The following is an 18110-nucleotide window of genomic DNA, read 5'->3' as shown; positions in this document are numbered from 1 at the left end:
CCTTTTTTTTTTTTCTGAATGCAGTTGTATTTGGACAATTTGCCTATTTTCAGACAGCTTTGAACGATGTGGCAGAATTATTTGATGGAGAAAACTCTCAGGCTAGACTTCTTAGTTCACTGTCTGGATCTCACTCAGGTAATTAATAAAGTAAAAGGAGTATACATTTCTCACACAGCTCAGCATGAAAAAAAATAAATCAAGACAGTATTATGAATTTCATTTGGAAATAAAGTCACTGAAACAGGATGCCAAGGGAAATGGAACACCCTTCTAAATCTTTGAATCAAGAATTTATTCTGGAACATATGGTTTAGGCAAGAATTGATTACTGAGGTAAGTGTAGAAATAATTGAATTAAATTCTCAGAATTCTATGTAGGAGACTGGATGGTATAATTATCTTCTCTGCCTCTAAACTTTTTGAATTATACATCTACATATTCTGAATGGCCAATTTAAACACAAATTACTTGTATTTACAAAATGCAATTATCTGTATGCAAACATGCACCTAGATTAAAAGCAGGTCAGCTGTTGCATTGAGGTAACTATAGCAAAATGGTGACTTTATGAAATCATAATTAAGCTTATATGAATTTCAGCATGGTCAGAATTTCCAGTGTATGCATATATATAGTAACTGTGTTCATCTCCAGGGGATTATATATAAGTATATTTCTGCAGCTGTAAATGTTTTGTCATACAGTCCTAGTATTTAGGAAATTTTATATGTGAGTTTAAGATTTTAGCAATCCAGGGCTTTTCATGGCTTCTTGGTTTTGACTTTGAATAACAGGACAGATACTTCATTTGAAAAGAATGTAATATATCTATTTGATTTTTAGAAATTATATTATTATTTGAAAAACTCAACTCAATATTTTTCTCTGGTGAATCCTAGCTATTTCTGTCATAAGAAGAGTTTACAAACAAATTTTAATATTTGTTTAATTACTGGTAAAATTTCAGCAGCAAAACAAATTAAAATTTTTAAATTTAAGAGAAAAATCATCCAAGCACTAAATTTTACTGTATCAAACTTTTATGTAAGTTGAAGCTAATGTTTGTTTTCACAGAAGATATTTGAAAATATTTGAAAAAAACTTACACTTGTGATTTTATTTATTCCTAGTGACATATCTGATTTACAGTGATCTAGGGTAGGATTCTGTTACATGGAATCACTAGTTGCAATAATATAAAACTAAACAAAGTGAAAGAATTATAAGTTCTCTTTACCTAGTAATATATTTTAAATTAGTGCATTATCATTAATTTCAGTAGAATTTCCTAAAATGTGGGTTGATACAGTCCAGCGAGAATAAAAACAGGAGTCATATGGAGTGGAATCCTTGCAGAGTAGAAGTACTGCACTTTTGTCTGTAGTGTTTCATTACTGAACTCTTATCATGACTCCTGACAAATCTGTCAGGAAAGGAGATAAAGTATATTAAACATCTTTATTAATCCTCAAGTCAGAAGTAAAATTTGCAAAGCTATAGGAAAGTTAATAACATAACATAGTTCATCTGTGATCATATATTTTATTGAAGCCACTACATAAAACAAGTCATGGATTTGCTCTCTCACATTTCAATTTTAGTCTTAAAATGGTAAACATCCCATGAAGATCCCTGTGGCATTTTTCAAATATTTTTAATTGTTTAATGTGTTTTTCAAAGCAAAGCTTTCAGTCACAGAAAAGAGTTAACTAAAAATTCATCTAATGATTTTGACCCCAGGTGGCAGTAGGGTTCTCAAGTCAAATAGTTTATTCAACCTCTAGTTCCAACACCTGCAGTAAATGTCAGAAGGCTTATGTTGTTCAATCAGGAAGTCTTTTTATTTTGACAAAAGTTTTCAAACCTCCAATGGCAAATTTAATTTTGTACAATGTTATTTATATTTCCTTAAACTACAGAGGAAAACATAAAACTATGTATTTTAACAGTATATTTGGTTCCATACCGAAGAACTGTAAGTCTTGTTTCTGTTTTGCGTATATAATTTATTTTCTGTTTCCATTTGTAGGAGAGACATTGCCTTTGGCTACATCTAATCAAATTCTTCTGCGATTCAGTGCTAAGAGTGGGGCATCAGCCAGAGGGTTTCACTTTGTTTACCAAGGTAAACATGTCTGTTTTTGCTGCAAGACCCTGGTGCCAGTTTCATGAAGTGTATTATCTTTAATTCTTCACAGGTCTTAATGTATTGCTTTAAATATAAGCGTAGTCTTAACCTTTTTCCAGCAATCAGGGACTTCTCCTGATGGTAGACCGGCTTCAAAAGGGCAGCTGTCTGCATTGAATCCTATCTGGCCCCATGGACTCGAATATATCCAGCCTTTCTCAGTAGTCTGTTATCTGTTGCTCCCTTACTGTTGAGTGAGTTCAAGGTTTTTGAGTTTCCTCAGTTGTATTAGTCTTTCTCAGTACTCCCAGTTGATTTTTCAAGAGTTTTTTTGAGGCTGCTAAGGAATTCTGTTTTCTTGAGAGCTTGGAGAGAAAATTACTATGGCAGAGACCATTAGGCAGTTTCAATATTGAAGGGTGGATGGAAGACTTACTGGTCTGTTTCTGACCCAACTGAACTTGAGGAGGTATTATATGCATGTCTGCACACTGCAGCTGGAATGCAAGAAAGAGACAGCATGACCAAGTCTGTTAGTATGCTGCTGGGCAGCTTAATGCACTAAGCTGATCCATGTGTCTTGGAGAATGCGGTCTGGTGACACCTGGACTGCTACTTACAGATTCATTGCCTGTACAGCCAACAAATGCAGTCCCAAAGGGACTTCTGGGCAGTTCACTAGATGAATTGCACACATACCCAATAAGCGTAATGACACACTCACTGAGCACTGTGGGTTATTGTGTACTAGTTTTTCAGCTTTACTAAATTGAAGTGTAAAATTAGTTTTGGGTAGTTTTAAATAATATTATCAAGATTCCTATTTTCCTTTTTAATTTTTGATTTTTTTTTTTAACATTGGAGCACAGTTGTATGTTGACACAGCAAATAAATGGAAAGAATTGTCTCACCTCAAGAATATTTTTCCACTGTTGGAAGAAGCTTGTTGGATGTTTTTTTAAGCCTTCTTACTTCTGTATTTATAGAAAGATATCACCATGACTGCACACTCTATTTTAGATATACCTCAAGATATCATTACCTGCCCTTTTTACACATCAAAAGCATCACATGCATTAAAATTTGTCATGGAAAATTAATCATAAAAGAGGGGGAATATAAACTTCTGGAATTATAAAAGAGCTTTCAGCATTTAGTTCTTATCCATTTGCATATGAATGACATCTTTATGTCTAAGTCTATTTGATTGTCATATGCCTAAAGTGTTATTTTTTGCTGCTTTATAAGAATTCATAGTGATACAAACTCACAATTCCATTAGCTGTGTATGTATATATACACACATATAGATTACTGGATAGACTGGAAGTCTCCAGGTGAGGACAACGCTATGCCTCATTTAATTAATTTGTGTTTTTGGTAACTAACAAATAGATTTTAACAAATGAGAAGAAAATGAGTTAGAAAAAGTCACTTTATTTGTCTCAGGAGAATCACGAAGCTATTTGAATATAGAGGGATTTTAATATATTTTATATATATATATACACATATATCGGTTAATGAGTTAGTGGCATTTAATAACCTCTATAATTTTGAGATTTTTTTCTCTCTTCTTTTGAAGCATGTGATCATACTTCCAATGACCACCTGCTTGATAGCCTTTTAAATACTCCAGAGAATGACATCCACTCTCATACTGAACACAGTAGTCTGGTCTGCAAAGTCAATCATCTTATTTATTGCCCTCTATTCCAGGTTGACCTTCTTCGCTGTTCACTTTTCCACTGGGCTGATTTCAATTTTGTTTCACAGCAGTATGAAACATTTACTAAAAGATAATTACTGTAGAAAATGGAATGCCTATGTGATACAGCTTGAGAAGTCTAGGTTGCCAACACTATAGGCAAAAGCTAAAATAAAGGCTAGAGGGGAGAAAGTTATTGCTTGCATTATTTCACATTCTGGTTTCAGCAAGCAACAGATAAGGTTTGTAGCTTTTGATTCAGATTTAATGGCTTTTGTAATGCCACTTTATAAAAAAATTCTTTTTCGCTGGGTATGTCATCTATGCCTTCATTTCTTTTTCTTAGATCATCACATTTCCTTGTGTTTCATGCAATAGATAAAGACTATCTGTAATATCAGACTGAATGAATATCCAGTCTTTCAAACTATTAGGGTCAGGTATGTTGATGCATGCTAGGAACAATCATGTTTAAGAAGATTGAAAATTATATTTTTTTCAGGTTTTCATATGTTGGTCTTCCTGCTAAGACATCACGTAAGAAACAAGAGCTTATATTTTTTATGACTGAGGCTGTAGCAGTACAGAGTTCACTCCCTACATAGCAAAGTAATGACCTTCCTACCATCCAAAAATTTATGGGGTTTTAATACTTTTTTTCTTCTTCTTGCTCTACCATACAAATGCATGAACTAATTTATGAGATCAAATAAGATTTTTTAAAGAGGATTATTAAGAAAGTTACCATACTAGGATCAGGAAGGATTGTGTGATAAAGACAAAGATGAGGAATAATATAGGAGGAATATGACTTTAACAATTAAGGTGATCTAAACTGTGACAAGACTAAAATACAGAGCCACACATTGTCTGTTAAATTTGAGAGCAGAACTAAAACTGTTAGTATTATTCTACATATGTATTACTATGACACATTATGTTCTACTCTAAAGCAGACATCCTAGAGAGGTGATTAATGCCTCAAGCCTGTCAGTGTTCAAAAGACATTTGAAACATGCCCTTAATAACATGTTAATGTCATGACCTGGTAAGTCCTGAATTGGAAAAGCAGTTGGACTAAATGATTGTTGTAGGTCTCTTCCAACTAAAATAATCTACTGGTGAGAGGCATTTTAGCTGAGCTCTCAGCTGTGTCACCTTTAAGAGGAACACACATTTTCCTAACTTTTTATAGATGTTTGAAACTGTACTACATTTTGCCATGGACTATTTAAATCTAAGTCCCATTTTAAACAGTATGGAACTATCTCACTTTGTTGTTAGCTTCCATTACTTGTATTGTTAAGGCAGTTCTTTTTAAAACAGGAGGAAACAATAACAGAAAGAGTACCTGTTATAGTGATGGTACATCTTAGCATTTCTTATCTCACTGTAACCATTAACACAGTATTAGTAAAACCTGTGAAAAACTGAGTACAATATCAATTTTAACATGGCACTGAGTGTTTCTTGCTGACAATAGAATAATCTGACACAGCCCTAGCCATGGATATTCATGGCTGATCTCAGTAAAATAGTGCCTTTTAGTCTGAAAAGCAAGCACATAACAGTACTTCTGCTATGTGAACTCATTTAAAAGTACTACTGAACTGTCTCAATATTTTTTCTCCTGTCTGAGATAGCTTGCTCACAGGAAAATAACTTTCATAAGGCAATATTATAATGAAACCAGATGATCAAATATCCTTTGTTGAGAGGTGCTGAAAATTCTAGTTAAGCAAAAAAACTATTTGGATTACTAGCGCATGAATGCAAATTTCCAGATGTGATTACTGAAAATTATGGTATTTTCTTCCATAGCTTACTTCCTTTTGAGAAATTGGGTGAAAAAATACATAAAGAAAGGTAGTATTCCCATAAAAGGCCAAGCAAGAGTTTCTTCCACGCAACAAATGAAAAATACTCCAGAAGTGATGCTGAACTTTTCAGTCAGGTCGTGTAGCCTCTTATGTAAGACAGATAAGCTTTAGGCATGTGTAAGGGTAAAAGTTTAACTAGCAGTGGGCTGAGGTGGTGACCTGTGTGGAAGGAGGTCATGAAGTACCATGTGCCACTCACAAACAGCTTCCTCTGAAGCTGGTATAAAGAAGTTCTCACATGCCAAAGCTTCCACTAGTCATAGGAGCATGTGATGCCTGTTCTCAAAAATATCTGAGTGACAACTGCTTTGGGGCAGAGATGCTTCTGGGTAAATGCTGTTAAAGAAACTGCTGGAGGGCTTGTTGGAGATACTCTTGGAAAGAGACCCTCCATGCCAAAAGGCTAGTATTTCTAAAAGGACTGTGGCCTATGCGTAACCCCTGCTGGAGTGAGAACACCTCAGAGGGGTTGGCAGCATGTGAAAGTCCTGTTCTGCAGCAGGGAATGTCCCTCTACCAGGCGAGGTTTAGCTTAGATATTAGAAAGAAATTCTTTACAGAGAGGGTAATCAGGCACTGGAATGGGCTGCCAAGGGAAGTGGTGGATTCTCTGTCCCCGGAGGTTTTTAAGATGAAACCGGATGTGGCACTCAGTGCCATGGTCTAGTAACCACAGCAGTAGTGGATCAAGAGTTGGACTGGATGATCTCAGAGGTCCCTTCCAACCAGGCTGATTCTACGATTCTATGATTCTGTGATCTTTGAGCAACTGTAGAACATAGGTGACCCACAGTGGAGCAAGAACAATCAGAGTGATCTGAAAACTTGAAGAAGCAAAAAGCAGGACAAAAATGGGTAAAACATTTAAGTATATCAAAGCAAAAAGAAAAAAATTAAGCAAAAAGAGAGTGCATGAGCCCACCTCCTGTGCTACCTCTCACATCACTGGCAGAACAAAGATGGACACAAGAAAGTTGAGACAAAGAAAGGGGGTGGATAGGTGTTTGAAGTTGAGTTTGGTGGGAATGAAATAAAACTGTTTACTTAAGTTGTTGTTTAACTGTTTGTATCCTCTTTCTTCTTAAATCCTGAATCAGTGATCAGAAGTTTGTGTAAATTAGTAGTAAATTAAATTAAGTAGAATTAAGTATAAATTCCCTGAATTGAGACTGATTTGTCCACAGCAATGTATTGTACCTTTTACTGTCACATGATTGTGAATGATTTATCTCATTACCAAAACTCCCATGTGAGCAAGTAGTCCTGACCAAGGGGTGGATTAATGCCTAATCATGCAGCAGAAACTGTAGTTCTAGGTATATGGCAGTCACATGGTTGGATGTGTGAGCAGCCATCATTACCTAGTCAATTGTGAAGTCATTATCACCTAGTCCATTGTAAAGTCATTATACAACAAAATTAAAAAGAAAAGGTTTGAGTAAAATGGTGCTTGCACAGAAGATACTTTGCTAGAGAAAATGCTATCAATCCCAATAAAAAAGAACAAAAAAGAGAGCAGTCTGGGTCAGCTGAACTGACCTGGCAGACTGCATCTGGTCTGCAGCTTATGATCAGGAAGAACTGTGACTGTGTGAAATCCTTGAAATATGATTTCTTCATTATCCTTCCACAATTGCCGTGCAGTTTCCTGCCATGCTCAGAACTGTATACATAAACATGTTTTACAGAGTATCTGTGTGATAATGAGGTCCTAAAATCCTATTTATTTGAGCAAAGGCAGGTATATTACATTTTCTGAAAGGTAAGTGGTTTGTTTAAATTGTGTAGTGTTTAAACATTAAAAAGAAAAAAAAGTGTATTTGCTTTTGTTTTACCCTACTGTGTACCTCTGACCTTCAATCCTCTCTTAAGCTTTCAAGGTTAAAATATTCTTCAATCGTCTAACATACTGATTTAGAAGAAAATATATGTTACTGTACCTGTATGACATTGTGGGACAAATCATTGCATAACAAAGAGTGTGTATTTTACTGTTATTGCTAGTATTGATTATTTTTAAATATTCTTTGAAAAATTCTTTCTCTTCATTCAGTGATACTTGCATAAACTAAACTCTTATATTCGGTAACAATGCAGAAAACTGGTAGAACATAATGTAATAATAAATGAGAGCTCCCAATGTTCTTTTAAAATATGTTGCATATTTAATGCTAGATTTAAGATAGGATTGATTTCAGTTAGTGTTCTGTATCCAAATCATTAACAAATGTTAACTGTTAGAGCATTTACCAATACTTAAAACTTAGATAATTATGATTCTTAATAGGGCAAATTACAATATAAGACATAAGAGAAGCATAAAGCTATCAGTATGAAAATAAGTATATATAGGCTCCATATACCTTGTCTTTCACTTAGTGAGTAGGGTAGCTGAACAAGGAGGGGGGCGTGGTGTGTATGTGCAGGTGTGCACATGAACAGATGGAAATACCGCTCTTCACTATTACAGACCAGCAAAGGAATTTAAGCATAATGCTATAACATAAAACTAACTGTGATTCTGTTTACACTAGTAAGCCTGAAGCGTCATGTCTAAAAATTTACCCAGAATAAAGTGTAACACCCACCTCCCTTTTTTTTTCTTCTGTGCCATTCTGTGTCTTTCTTACTTAAGAACTAAATGGCAAGCAATATTTATGGTGTTACTTGAGCGGTATAACTAGTTAGAACTGGTCTAAAAATCCAAAGAATACTCAGTGATGCTCTAAAGTAATTCTTGAAGAAACCAAGCTGATCAAGCAAAGCCTTTGATCATGCCACTCATACAGAAAAATTGCTTATATTTAATTAGATTATTTAATGTGTGTTTATTTTATTATACTGTAAAACATAGGTGATATTGCACACAAATTGCACTTCTATTATTTTCTATATAAATTTTATATTTTTTTTAAATTAGCATTTACAACCTAACTGCAAAATGAAATGTAGTAAGAACAAGTTTGATACACAAACAGCATGTACAATACCAAGAATCAGTAGGTATAAAAATGCTTTTTATAAAGAAGTGGTTATAAATAACAAAGGGAAAACAAGCCCATGGGTCTCTAATAAATGTTATTTTGCTCTTTATATGTTGCTTACAGTCTTTTAGCTGTTCTTGTATCACACCAGGTTTATGAGTTCCCAGAAACTATTGGTAAAAATAATTGTTGTCAACAGGAAACACGGACATAGCCTGGAGGGTATATTGTTATCACTTTGTATTCTCCAATATGATAAATCAAATATTTGTAAGATATTTCACTGTCTTTATATCTGATTACCTACACCGTAATATTTTTCTTGGCTTCTAGTGAGAAGGCAAAGCCCCCATATTTATTAAGTGAAGTACGTGGTAGATATAGTATCCTGTCATCAAAGACGGCCACAGAAACACCCACTGATCTTCTCATGCCTAAAGACATGCATGAAAAGCTCTCCAATCTGCCATGGCACTCATATGATTGTACACAGTCCCAGCCCAAAACTACATTCCGAAAGCATAGGGTCATTCTTTGAGAGGAGAGTAGCAGAGCAAGTAAAATGAATTAAGCTCTGTCCTACAAGAAACAATAAGCTTTTTATTGGTCTATTTATTTTATTTATTTCTTTTTTTATTTATTTACTTTGGCTGTCACTTGTATTCATGGTTTTTATTTTGATTTTTTTCTCATTTTACGCAGCTGTTCCACGCACAAGTGATACACAGTGTAGCTCAGTTCCAGAGCCTAGGTATGGAAGGAGGATCGGCTCTGAGTTTTCAGCAGGCTCTGTTGTTCGATTTGAGTGTAGTCCTGGTTATCTACTACAAGGCTCGAAAGCTATCCGATGTCAGTCCGTACCTAATGCCTTGGCTCAGTGGAATGACACAGTGCCAAGCTGTGTAGGTAAGCAATTACATTTAAGTCGTCTGTTCTGTCACACATGTCTCTGAATTAGGGTTCAGGAACTGTTTGAGAAAATAGTGTTTAACACATATATTCCCTCTCCTTTGATTAATATCGGTCATGCCCAATTTCAAAGAGCAGTTTTCATATCAAGAAGTAATTGAGTACCGGCTGGCTAGCAGACAATATAGTGTTTTGTATAATGACTTAGATTTTATGAACAAGTGTGATGCACATTTTCTTAAACATTCATTATTTTCATGACTTATCTACAGCTTGAAATATAGGACATATTATTATTCTCCATAAGTGTCTTTACCTGTTTTATTACACAGTACTTACTTTGTATTTCTATCACACATAAGATGATGATTTATTTTTAAGCAGAAGCATAGTGTACGTTGAATAATGATAGCATTGTTAAGTGTAGCTAATTTTCTTCAATGTGTCAGTAGACCTGCACTGGCATAACGTTTAGCACTTCAATTTTATTTTTTTTTTTGGTGAACATTGAAGTTTTATTTTCTCTCTTCTTGGATTTATATCCAAAAGTCATTGCTATTAATAGGAATTTACTTTATAAATAATTAGAGTGTTCTAAAAATAGATGTAGGTGTCCTATTTTCTCTGTATTCTGGTGGGGGTTCTGTTTGTTTAGTTTTGTTCTGTTTTCTTGAACCTTAAAGAAGCAAGCATATATCAGTAAAAATATTTAATGTACTACACTGCTTTCCCAGCTAGATCCAATACTGGAACTATCTTAAGCTGTGGGTAAGTTAGCAAAATTTCTGTCAATCATGATTGTATTTAACATTATGTCTTTACAGTTTGTTGTTACTCTCAGGTAAGACATGATTAGGCTGTAATGCTGGTTTGTTCTAGACTGCACATATTCAAAATAAAGTTAATTTCTGAATTTTTTATTAATGCAGGTTGTATATTATCCTTGATATAACTCATAGATTTTAGATAACAAGCTTCCTAAGTTCAGATGATTACTTCATGTCTATGTGTTTATGCTACAAAAGCTAATTATTATGATGATCTTAGTAAAATTATTACTACTCTTCTGTTCTCAATAGTGGTTGTGTAATAATTTGCAATAATACTTTCTTTCAGTGCCATGCAGTGGGAATTTTACTGAGCGCAGAGGTACTATTCTTTCACCAGGTTACCCCGAACCTTATGGTAACAGCTTGAATTGTGTGTGGAAAATCATAGTGACTGAAGGATCAGGTATTCAGGCAAGTCTGTATTCTGTCAAGCATGGAATATTAAGTACTTTGTTTATTTCTCTAGAAATTTCATTAAATAGTAATCAGATAATTCTGGGTGGGTACTTGAAATATTTGTGGTCTGGTTTTCTCATTATTTTTCTTTGGTTAGCTTTATTTTATGTTACTTTCTTTTCACATGGGGATATGAATGAAAAACGATTAACAAGGAGTTTTCTGTTTTTAACTGTGTAGTGTTTTGAAAGCAGGTCCTGATCCTTTAGTCTGGTATGTAAATGCCAACCTTGTCTATCTTCTAGGGTATTGCTGAGGCACTTGAGAGGGCTGCAACTCTCTTATCTTCTCTTTTACAACTTGAACAATTATTTAAAATGATACAATACACATGCAAAATCCTTCTTATTTACCTAGTGCCATATTTTCTAAGAGTTAACACAATATAAAATCTGAATGTTAATGTTTTATTTACACTTTTATCACTGAGGTGTCATTGTTCAGATCTCCTATTTTTATTTTCTTTAGGATATGTTCTCTTTTTATTTTATTGTTTCTAAATCATTTAAAAACGCATATGGCTAGTTGGCCTAAAAAGTTCCATGGTTGTGTTTTACAGATACAGGTCATCAGCTTTGCCACTGAACATAATTGGGACTCCCTTGAAATATATGATGGTGGAGATGTGACAGCACCACGTCTTGGGAGCTTTTCAGGTGAGGATATGCTATGATTTAAAGATACAGTTTTATACATAGATGTGTGAGAGAACGTCTTTGTTTACTCACACATATAGACAAAGAGTATATATTACATCATTTGTGATATCATTATGAAATATTCTCATTTTTGGTAGGAGACTTCAGGTGCTGTAAACATGTCAGTACTCAAATTCGAAGAGATTTTCAGAAGAAAATATGATACTAAATTTTTTAACTTTGATTGGTGGATTTAGTTGATAATACTTTCAAAAAAAAATTCTTTATCTTACCTACCCCTCCTATAGAGTAGATATAGTGATGTAAATTGGTACTGACATTCAAAGAGCTTCCCTCGATAGCTTTTACTTAATTTATCCTTATTAGCCTCCCTTTCTCAGGAAAAAGCCAAAGCATTCAATATTCATTCAAACTACCAGGCCCCGCAGAACAAACAAAATTAATACAACTGGAACATAACAAAAACTACTTGTTTAAAATGTACTTCAAACACATATACTTTTACTCCTTTTATATGAGACTATTTTTATAGAAAGAGTATGTTCTATAAACCAGAGCAAGAGAAAAGGATTAAATCATGAATAATAACCCAGACTCATGATCACGAATCTGATCTTGGTGTAGCTAAAGTATTTTGTGGATTTTTGCTTCTCTGATGATTTCACAAACTTTTAAAGTCTAGATGTATACTGGATTAGTAAGGAAATGAAAAATGAACTGAAAAATTAGCTCATTTGGCTATTGAATTAAATAATTTGAAATTGTATCTCCAAATTTACATATTGAAATGCATTGTGGGTTAACCCAAGTAGGCAGCTCAGCTCTACTCAATTTCTTGCTCACTTCCAACAGTGGAATGAGGAAGAGAACTGGAAGGCTAAAAGTAGGACAACTCATGGGTTGAGATATAAGAGGTGCAGTAAAAGCTGCATGTGTAAGCAAAGCAAAAGGAATTAGTTAACCATTTCCTATGTGCAGACAGGTGTTCAGCCACTCCCAGGACTGCAGGGCTCCTTCACATATAATGGTTGCTTGGGAACAGAAATGCCATAACTGCCAACATCCTCTCCTTCCTCTTTTGTCTCCCAGTTTTTATTGATGAACCCGACACCATGTGGTATACAATATCCCTTCGGTCAGCTGGATTCAGCTGTCCCCTCCCAGCAGAGCCAGCTGCTGTGAAGGGGCTTCAGTCCCTACAGTGAAAATCTCTGGTTGTGGGAGTGTGACCACCCTGCGTGGGTGGTCAGACAGGGAAGTTTCCTTTACAGATACTATGAAAAGTCGTCCCTCCAGGAAGGACTGTTTTCTGTACTCCAGGATAAGTATCGTGTGAGTGCTTTGTGCTGTCTGTAAATTTCAGTTTCTGTGTCAGACACCTTCCTTAAAAGGCCAGCTTGTCATCTTTTAGGTCCTCACCATTTATATCAAGATTTTACTTAATACAGTTTTAGATTTAAAAGTATTTACCATTTCTTAGTTTAGATTGTAGACTTAGGAAGATAATTCTTTCCAGCATTTCTTTTTAAGCCCAGGTTTAAAGCTTATACCTAGACTGCTCACAGTTACCATAGAAACAGAAAATGCCCCACAGGAAATGAAAATATTTCTTATGCATTCACCACCGAAGATCATTAGCTACTCGATACTGTCTTTGAGGGTAATCAGAGGAAATGATGTAATTTTTAGCCTCAGTAGATCTTCCAACTTTAGACTGTAAAATATGAATTGCATGGGTATCATGTAGTAATAAATACAGTGTTGTGTCAGACTCAGCAGTTCCAGTGGCAAAGAATCTAACCAGGATTAGTGATAAGCTTGTTGTGTAGCACACACTAAAGTCAGTGGCACAGTTTCATTATAGACATTTAACTTAGAAAAAGCTAGTATGCCTTTTTTTTTTAATGTGTTATATCTGCTTCTTAATTTCCTGTCACATTCTCTGAATTAGCATGAAAGGTTGAAATATTGTGGGAACAATGTGTGGAGTGGACATAGAAAAAAAAATCTGCACTGTTTTGTTCTGTACTACAGGCTTTATACACATGCGGGGAAAAAGGCAAATGGAAGTTGAGCTTGTTCTCATAATCAAATCCTTTACTTATGTGATTTTTTTTTTCTGTTTACACCTTTTTTTTTTCTGTCCAAGTCAATAAACTTTCCTCTAAACGTGATGGGATTTTGTTTGATTGTACTTACAGAGCCTCTTATTGTTATGACTTGTAATCAAAATTTTCATGCTACTTCAGGAGAAAACAAGGCAGAACATAGTAGAATATTTGAGATTTCCATGCACATAATGAGAAGAAAATAAGCCTGTCTGATTCAGTCTTGGTTATGTCTTTTCAATATAAAACGTTAATATATCAGCATGCTACAGTTATTCCATAACTTTTATTTTTCCAGGTACAACTGTGCCAGCATTGTTGAATAGCACCTCCAATCAACTTTATCTACATTTTCACTCTGACATTAGTGTGGCAGCAGCTGGTTTTCACCTGGAATACAAAAGTAAGACTCCTTGTTCTTTGAAACTTTCTCAGGAAAAAACATGCATAAAGAAAAGGGAACAGAGAACTTATATTATTTTTTATGCTTGTTTGCTTTTTGTTTTTCCTTTCCCGACTACCAAGCCTGGTCTAAGTGATATCTATTAAACTGAAATTTTAAAGGAAGTGACATTTGAAATTACTGAAAACCAGCTTTCACAAATTAGCAGCATATAACAAACGAACCTGTCAAATCAGAACAATGGTTTTAAAAATGTAGACTTTAATATTAGTGTGAGGTTTCTTCAACTTATTTCAGCTTAGTTTTGAAATTTAGGTGACCAAAAAAAAAAACAAACCAAAAGTAAGAGTTAATTTCCCTGCTTGGAAATAGATAAAAACAGAGCAAATAACATATTTATTTTCCATACATGCATGCATATATTTATGCTTTGCTGTTCTTTTCTTTCCTTCAAGTTGTTTTCTCTCAACAAATTGCTGTAATTGCAAAACCTAACTTTTTAATCCCAGAGCTACAAAAAGAGATTACAGTTATCTTGGTAAATCACTGGTAGTATGGGTAGAATAATCTAAAAATTTTAATGGAAAATTCTGCTATATATTAACTCTTTATATGTTTTTGAGCAGCTTGGTTCTAAAATGTAGAGGTTTGAAGCTATAAACAGTGGATTACCTCACATAATCATATTTAATTCAAACACTCATGTTTGTATTATTACATCTCTCCAAAATTTAAAATACTATAGAATAACAGTAAATTCAGTATATATGCTTGCATAGTATTGCTTTTAACAGGAAATATGTATTGCTAAGAATAGTCTAGCATTTAAAAGGTAATATGATTATGACAGTCTGATGAGTGTTTTGATGAAGGTCAGAAAGTAAATGCTATTTAATTTTTGAATATGAGTGTGCTGTCTTTTCTTTCAAAGACCATTCAAGAATTTTCTTGAAAATGGAGTTAGTTTTTCTATTACATGGAGTCCACTATTAATGTCCAAAAATAGTAATGTTGTTATTAACATTTTAAAGAAGTACACATAAGTTAATGAATACATGGATGTTTTTTAGTAAACTCTATTTACGATTGAGATTAAAAATTGTAAATAAAAGATAAAGCTGCACAGAATTTCAAAACATTAGTTTTTCAGCTCATAATAAATATTTTAAACAAACTGTAGTCACAAGTTAGCCTTATGTTTTCATTTAGTTTCCTGTATATTTCTAGCATTTATGTGCAAATATGTTGTAGGATTTTTTCAGTACAATCTAATGGTGACACTGAATGAAAACATGAATATTACTTATACAGGAATTTTTTTAGAATCTATTATTTTGACAAATTCTCTTTTTTTTTTTTTTTTTGTCTGGAGACCCCTCCTTCCCAGCTGGTCTTTTTGTTTTACTCCTCCAACCTTTCTCCTTAACCTTAAGTGAAAGTATAATTCCATATGAAGTGTAAAGAAGTACAAAATTATTCTAGGACGTCATACAACAAACATTTTTAAGTTAAATTGTTATGTTTTATTATCACCGTGACTCTTGGAAAAAAACCTGTTAACAAGTAAAATCACTTAGATTTATGCTTTTGTTCATCTCCAAATTGCCAGTCCCACAACTGTGCTCTGCTAAAACATTTATTGACTTCAGTGGTGCCAATATTTCAAGGCCAGGTTTTTTAGAAGTGCAGCTCAGTACAGGTCAAGGTAGCAATGATCAGCATTCAGAGCTTCGTTAACTATTCTGTTGATAGTCAAGCAGGAAAGAAAAATTTCCTTTCTTATGTGTCTATATGGTCTCTGCAGGTCTAGCAGGAGTACAGCATATCTCTGTGCGTCTGAGTACAGAAACTGACCAAATCCCCACAGGAAGAACGTACTGTTTTATATTGAGCAGACAACTTCTTAGACCAAGAAAAAAGCAGAGAAGGAAGTACCTTTTCTCTGTAACAAAATGCTGGTGTTTGATTATGAATTCTAAAACTTGTGATCATTTGGAAGCCCCATCTGAAAAATAAGTGCCTTTGGTTCAGAAGTCAATCTAAAATTTGGAACAAAATGTCCTGTTGCTGAAAGGTTGTCATACTAAAAAAACCCTCAAAAATATCAGCTATCCAGGAATAAACATTCAACAGGAAATGCTGTGTTAGAACATCAGATATTTTTGATAAAAGCAAAGGAAAAGAGAGCCATAGGATCACAGAAGAATATGTCTGCAGTTTTAGACATCACAATATGAAAAGAACATTAAGCTATCAGAGAGCATTCAAAGGAGGGCCATGAGGATGATGAAGGATCTCGAGGGGAAGTCATTTGAGGAGTGGCTGAGGTCATTTGGTCTGTTCAGCCTGGAGAAAAAGAGACTGGAGAAAATGAGGGGAGACCTCATTGCAGTCTACAACTTCTTGGTGAGGGGGAGAGGAGGGGCAGGTACAGTTCTCTTAACTTTTGTGAACAGGACTCGAGAAAAGGTCATGAAGCTGAGGCAGGGGAGGTTTAGATTGGATATCAGGAAACTTGTTTGACTCAAAGGGTGCATAAGTACTGGAACAGGCTCCCCAGGGAAATGGTTACAGCACTGAGCCCATCTGAGTTCATGAGACGTTTGGGCAATGCTCTCAGTCACATGGTGTGACTCTTGGGGTGTCCTGTGCAGGGCCAGGAGTTGGATTTGATAATCCTGATGGATCCCTTCCAAGTCAGGATATTCTATGATTCTATGATGTAATTTCATCTCTAGTGAGAAGACCTTTAGGAAATACAGTAGAGACACTTAGTTTTTCTAATTATAGATATTACTAGAAAAATATCAATTCTCAGTAAGAAAGTATTGAGCTCATCAAGTCCAAATTTGAACTTCAAATCGTGCATCAGCAGGATATAGCAGGGATAGAAGAGACAAATTGAACCAAATAGCATTTCATCCAGCTTTACTTTTGGCATACATTACAAATTAGAGTAGTAGATGAAACTGCTCTAAACTAACCATTTCAGAATCCTTCACCCCTACTGTCCTTATATGACAAGAGTCTTCATAATGGCATTAAGAAACGAGAATCACTTAGGAACATTCATCCATGAAGAAATTCCAAGGATCAAGGAGCAACAGAAGAGAGCGTCCTTAAGTCATTACTAAATTATTTCTCCACAATAAAAATTATTTCTTTATAAATTGCACATTACCTTAATACTTTCGAATAAATGGATGAGAGTTTCTACTTAAAAAGATATTTTCACCAATGTAAATGTTATAAGCATGCTTTGGTTTAGATCACTATGTTAGGGAAAACAGCTTTATTTCAGTAAAATATATTTAGTTTGCTATCATTGGATCACATGTCTTATATTGATGTTTTGAAGTAACTTTATAGAATAAGTTACTTTTATAAAAGCTTCAACCTTCGATGACAGCTTATTTTAATGGTAAATATTTCAAAATATTTGTATTTGAATAAGTGCTCTTTTATTTCTTGAAACACTTTTTTCCTTTTAACAATATGTCTTTCTCTTGCCCTGTCCATTTGCAAGTTCTTTCTGTGTATGTCTTTATTTTCATGGAAAGGGTCTGGGCAGTCTGCTCCTGCAAGTCTAAGTGCATGTCTAACCTAGGCAGTGCATAGGTTTCCTTTGTAACCTTAAAAAACATACAAGTCTTGTAGTGAATAATTTAATTTTGTCATTTACTTTAGAATGATTTTGTGAAAGAGATCAACATAGGTATGAGTTGGTTGTCCAAGTTGAGTGGGCTTAATTTGTATGCTGCAGTCAAACTGATGACTTAGATTTTTTTCCCCTTTGTTTCTTTGTTGTTTGTTTTGCTCTTTTATTTTGTTTTGTTGGTTTTGTTTTTAAAATCAGATACACAAACTTACTCAATTTAAAAGAAACACTTAGCCAGTGCATTTGAAAAAATTCATTCTGGTTATAAGATAATTTTAAGTATTGTTGAGAGTCACTGTGTGGTGTTGTTTCTTGTTATTTCAGAAGGGTTGTAGGTGTTTCATCCAGTTGCAGCAACCTATGGTAAAAAAGCAGTAAAATAT

The 18110-nt window shown here is 34.4% G+C and overlaps 1 protein-coding gene across 7 annotated transcripts in view; it reads left to right on the top strand.

The window, feature by feature from the left end:
* The window catches only part of CSMD1 (CUB and Sushi multiple domains 1), a 1090193-nt gene that overhangs the window by 927145 nt on the left and 144938 nt on the right, over nucleotides 1–18110 (top strand). For all 7 annotated transcript variants that reach the window (XM_017814555.1, XM_017814556.1, XM_017814554.1 and 4 more), the window contains 6 exons: nucleotides 25–138; nucleotides 2034–2129; nucleotides 9407–9610; nucleotides 10730–10854; nucleotides 11459–11555; nucleotides 13965–14069. In XM_017814555.1, the coding sequence (XP_017670044.1) occupies nucleotides 25–138; nucleotides 2034–2129; nucleotides 9407–9610; nucleotides 10730–10854; nucleotides 11459–11555; nucleotides 13965–14069 (741 nt within the window). The remainder of the gene's footprint in view (nucleotides 1–24; nucleotides 139–2033; nucleotides 2130–9406; nucleotides 9611–10729; nucleotides 10855–11458; nucleotides 11556–13964; nucleotides 14070–18110) is intronic.

The sequence above is a fragment of the Lepidothrix coronata genome, unplaced genomic scaffold (genome assembly GCF_001604755.1).
Source record: "Lepidothrix coronata isolate B3197 unplaced genomic scaffold, Lepidothrix_coronata-1.0 Scaffold45, whole genome shotgun sequence".
NCBI classification, from domain to species: Eukaryota; Metazoa; Chordata; class Aves; order Passeriformes; family Pipridae; genus Lepidothrix; species Lepidothrix coronata.
This window is presented reverse-complemented; position numbering and strand designations above follow the sequence as displayed.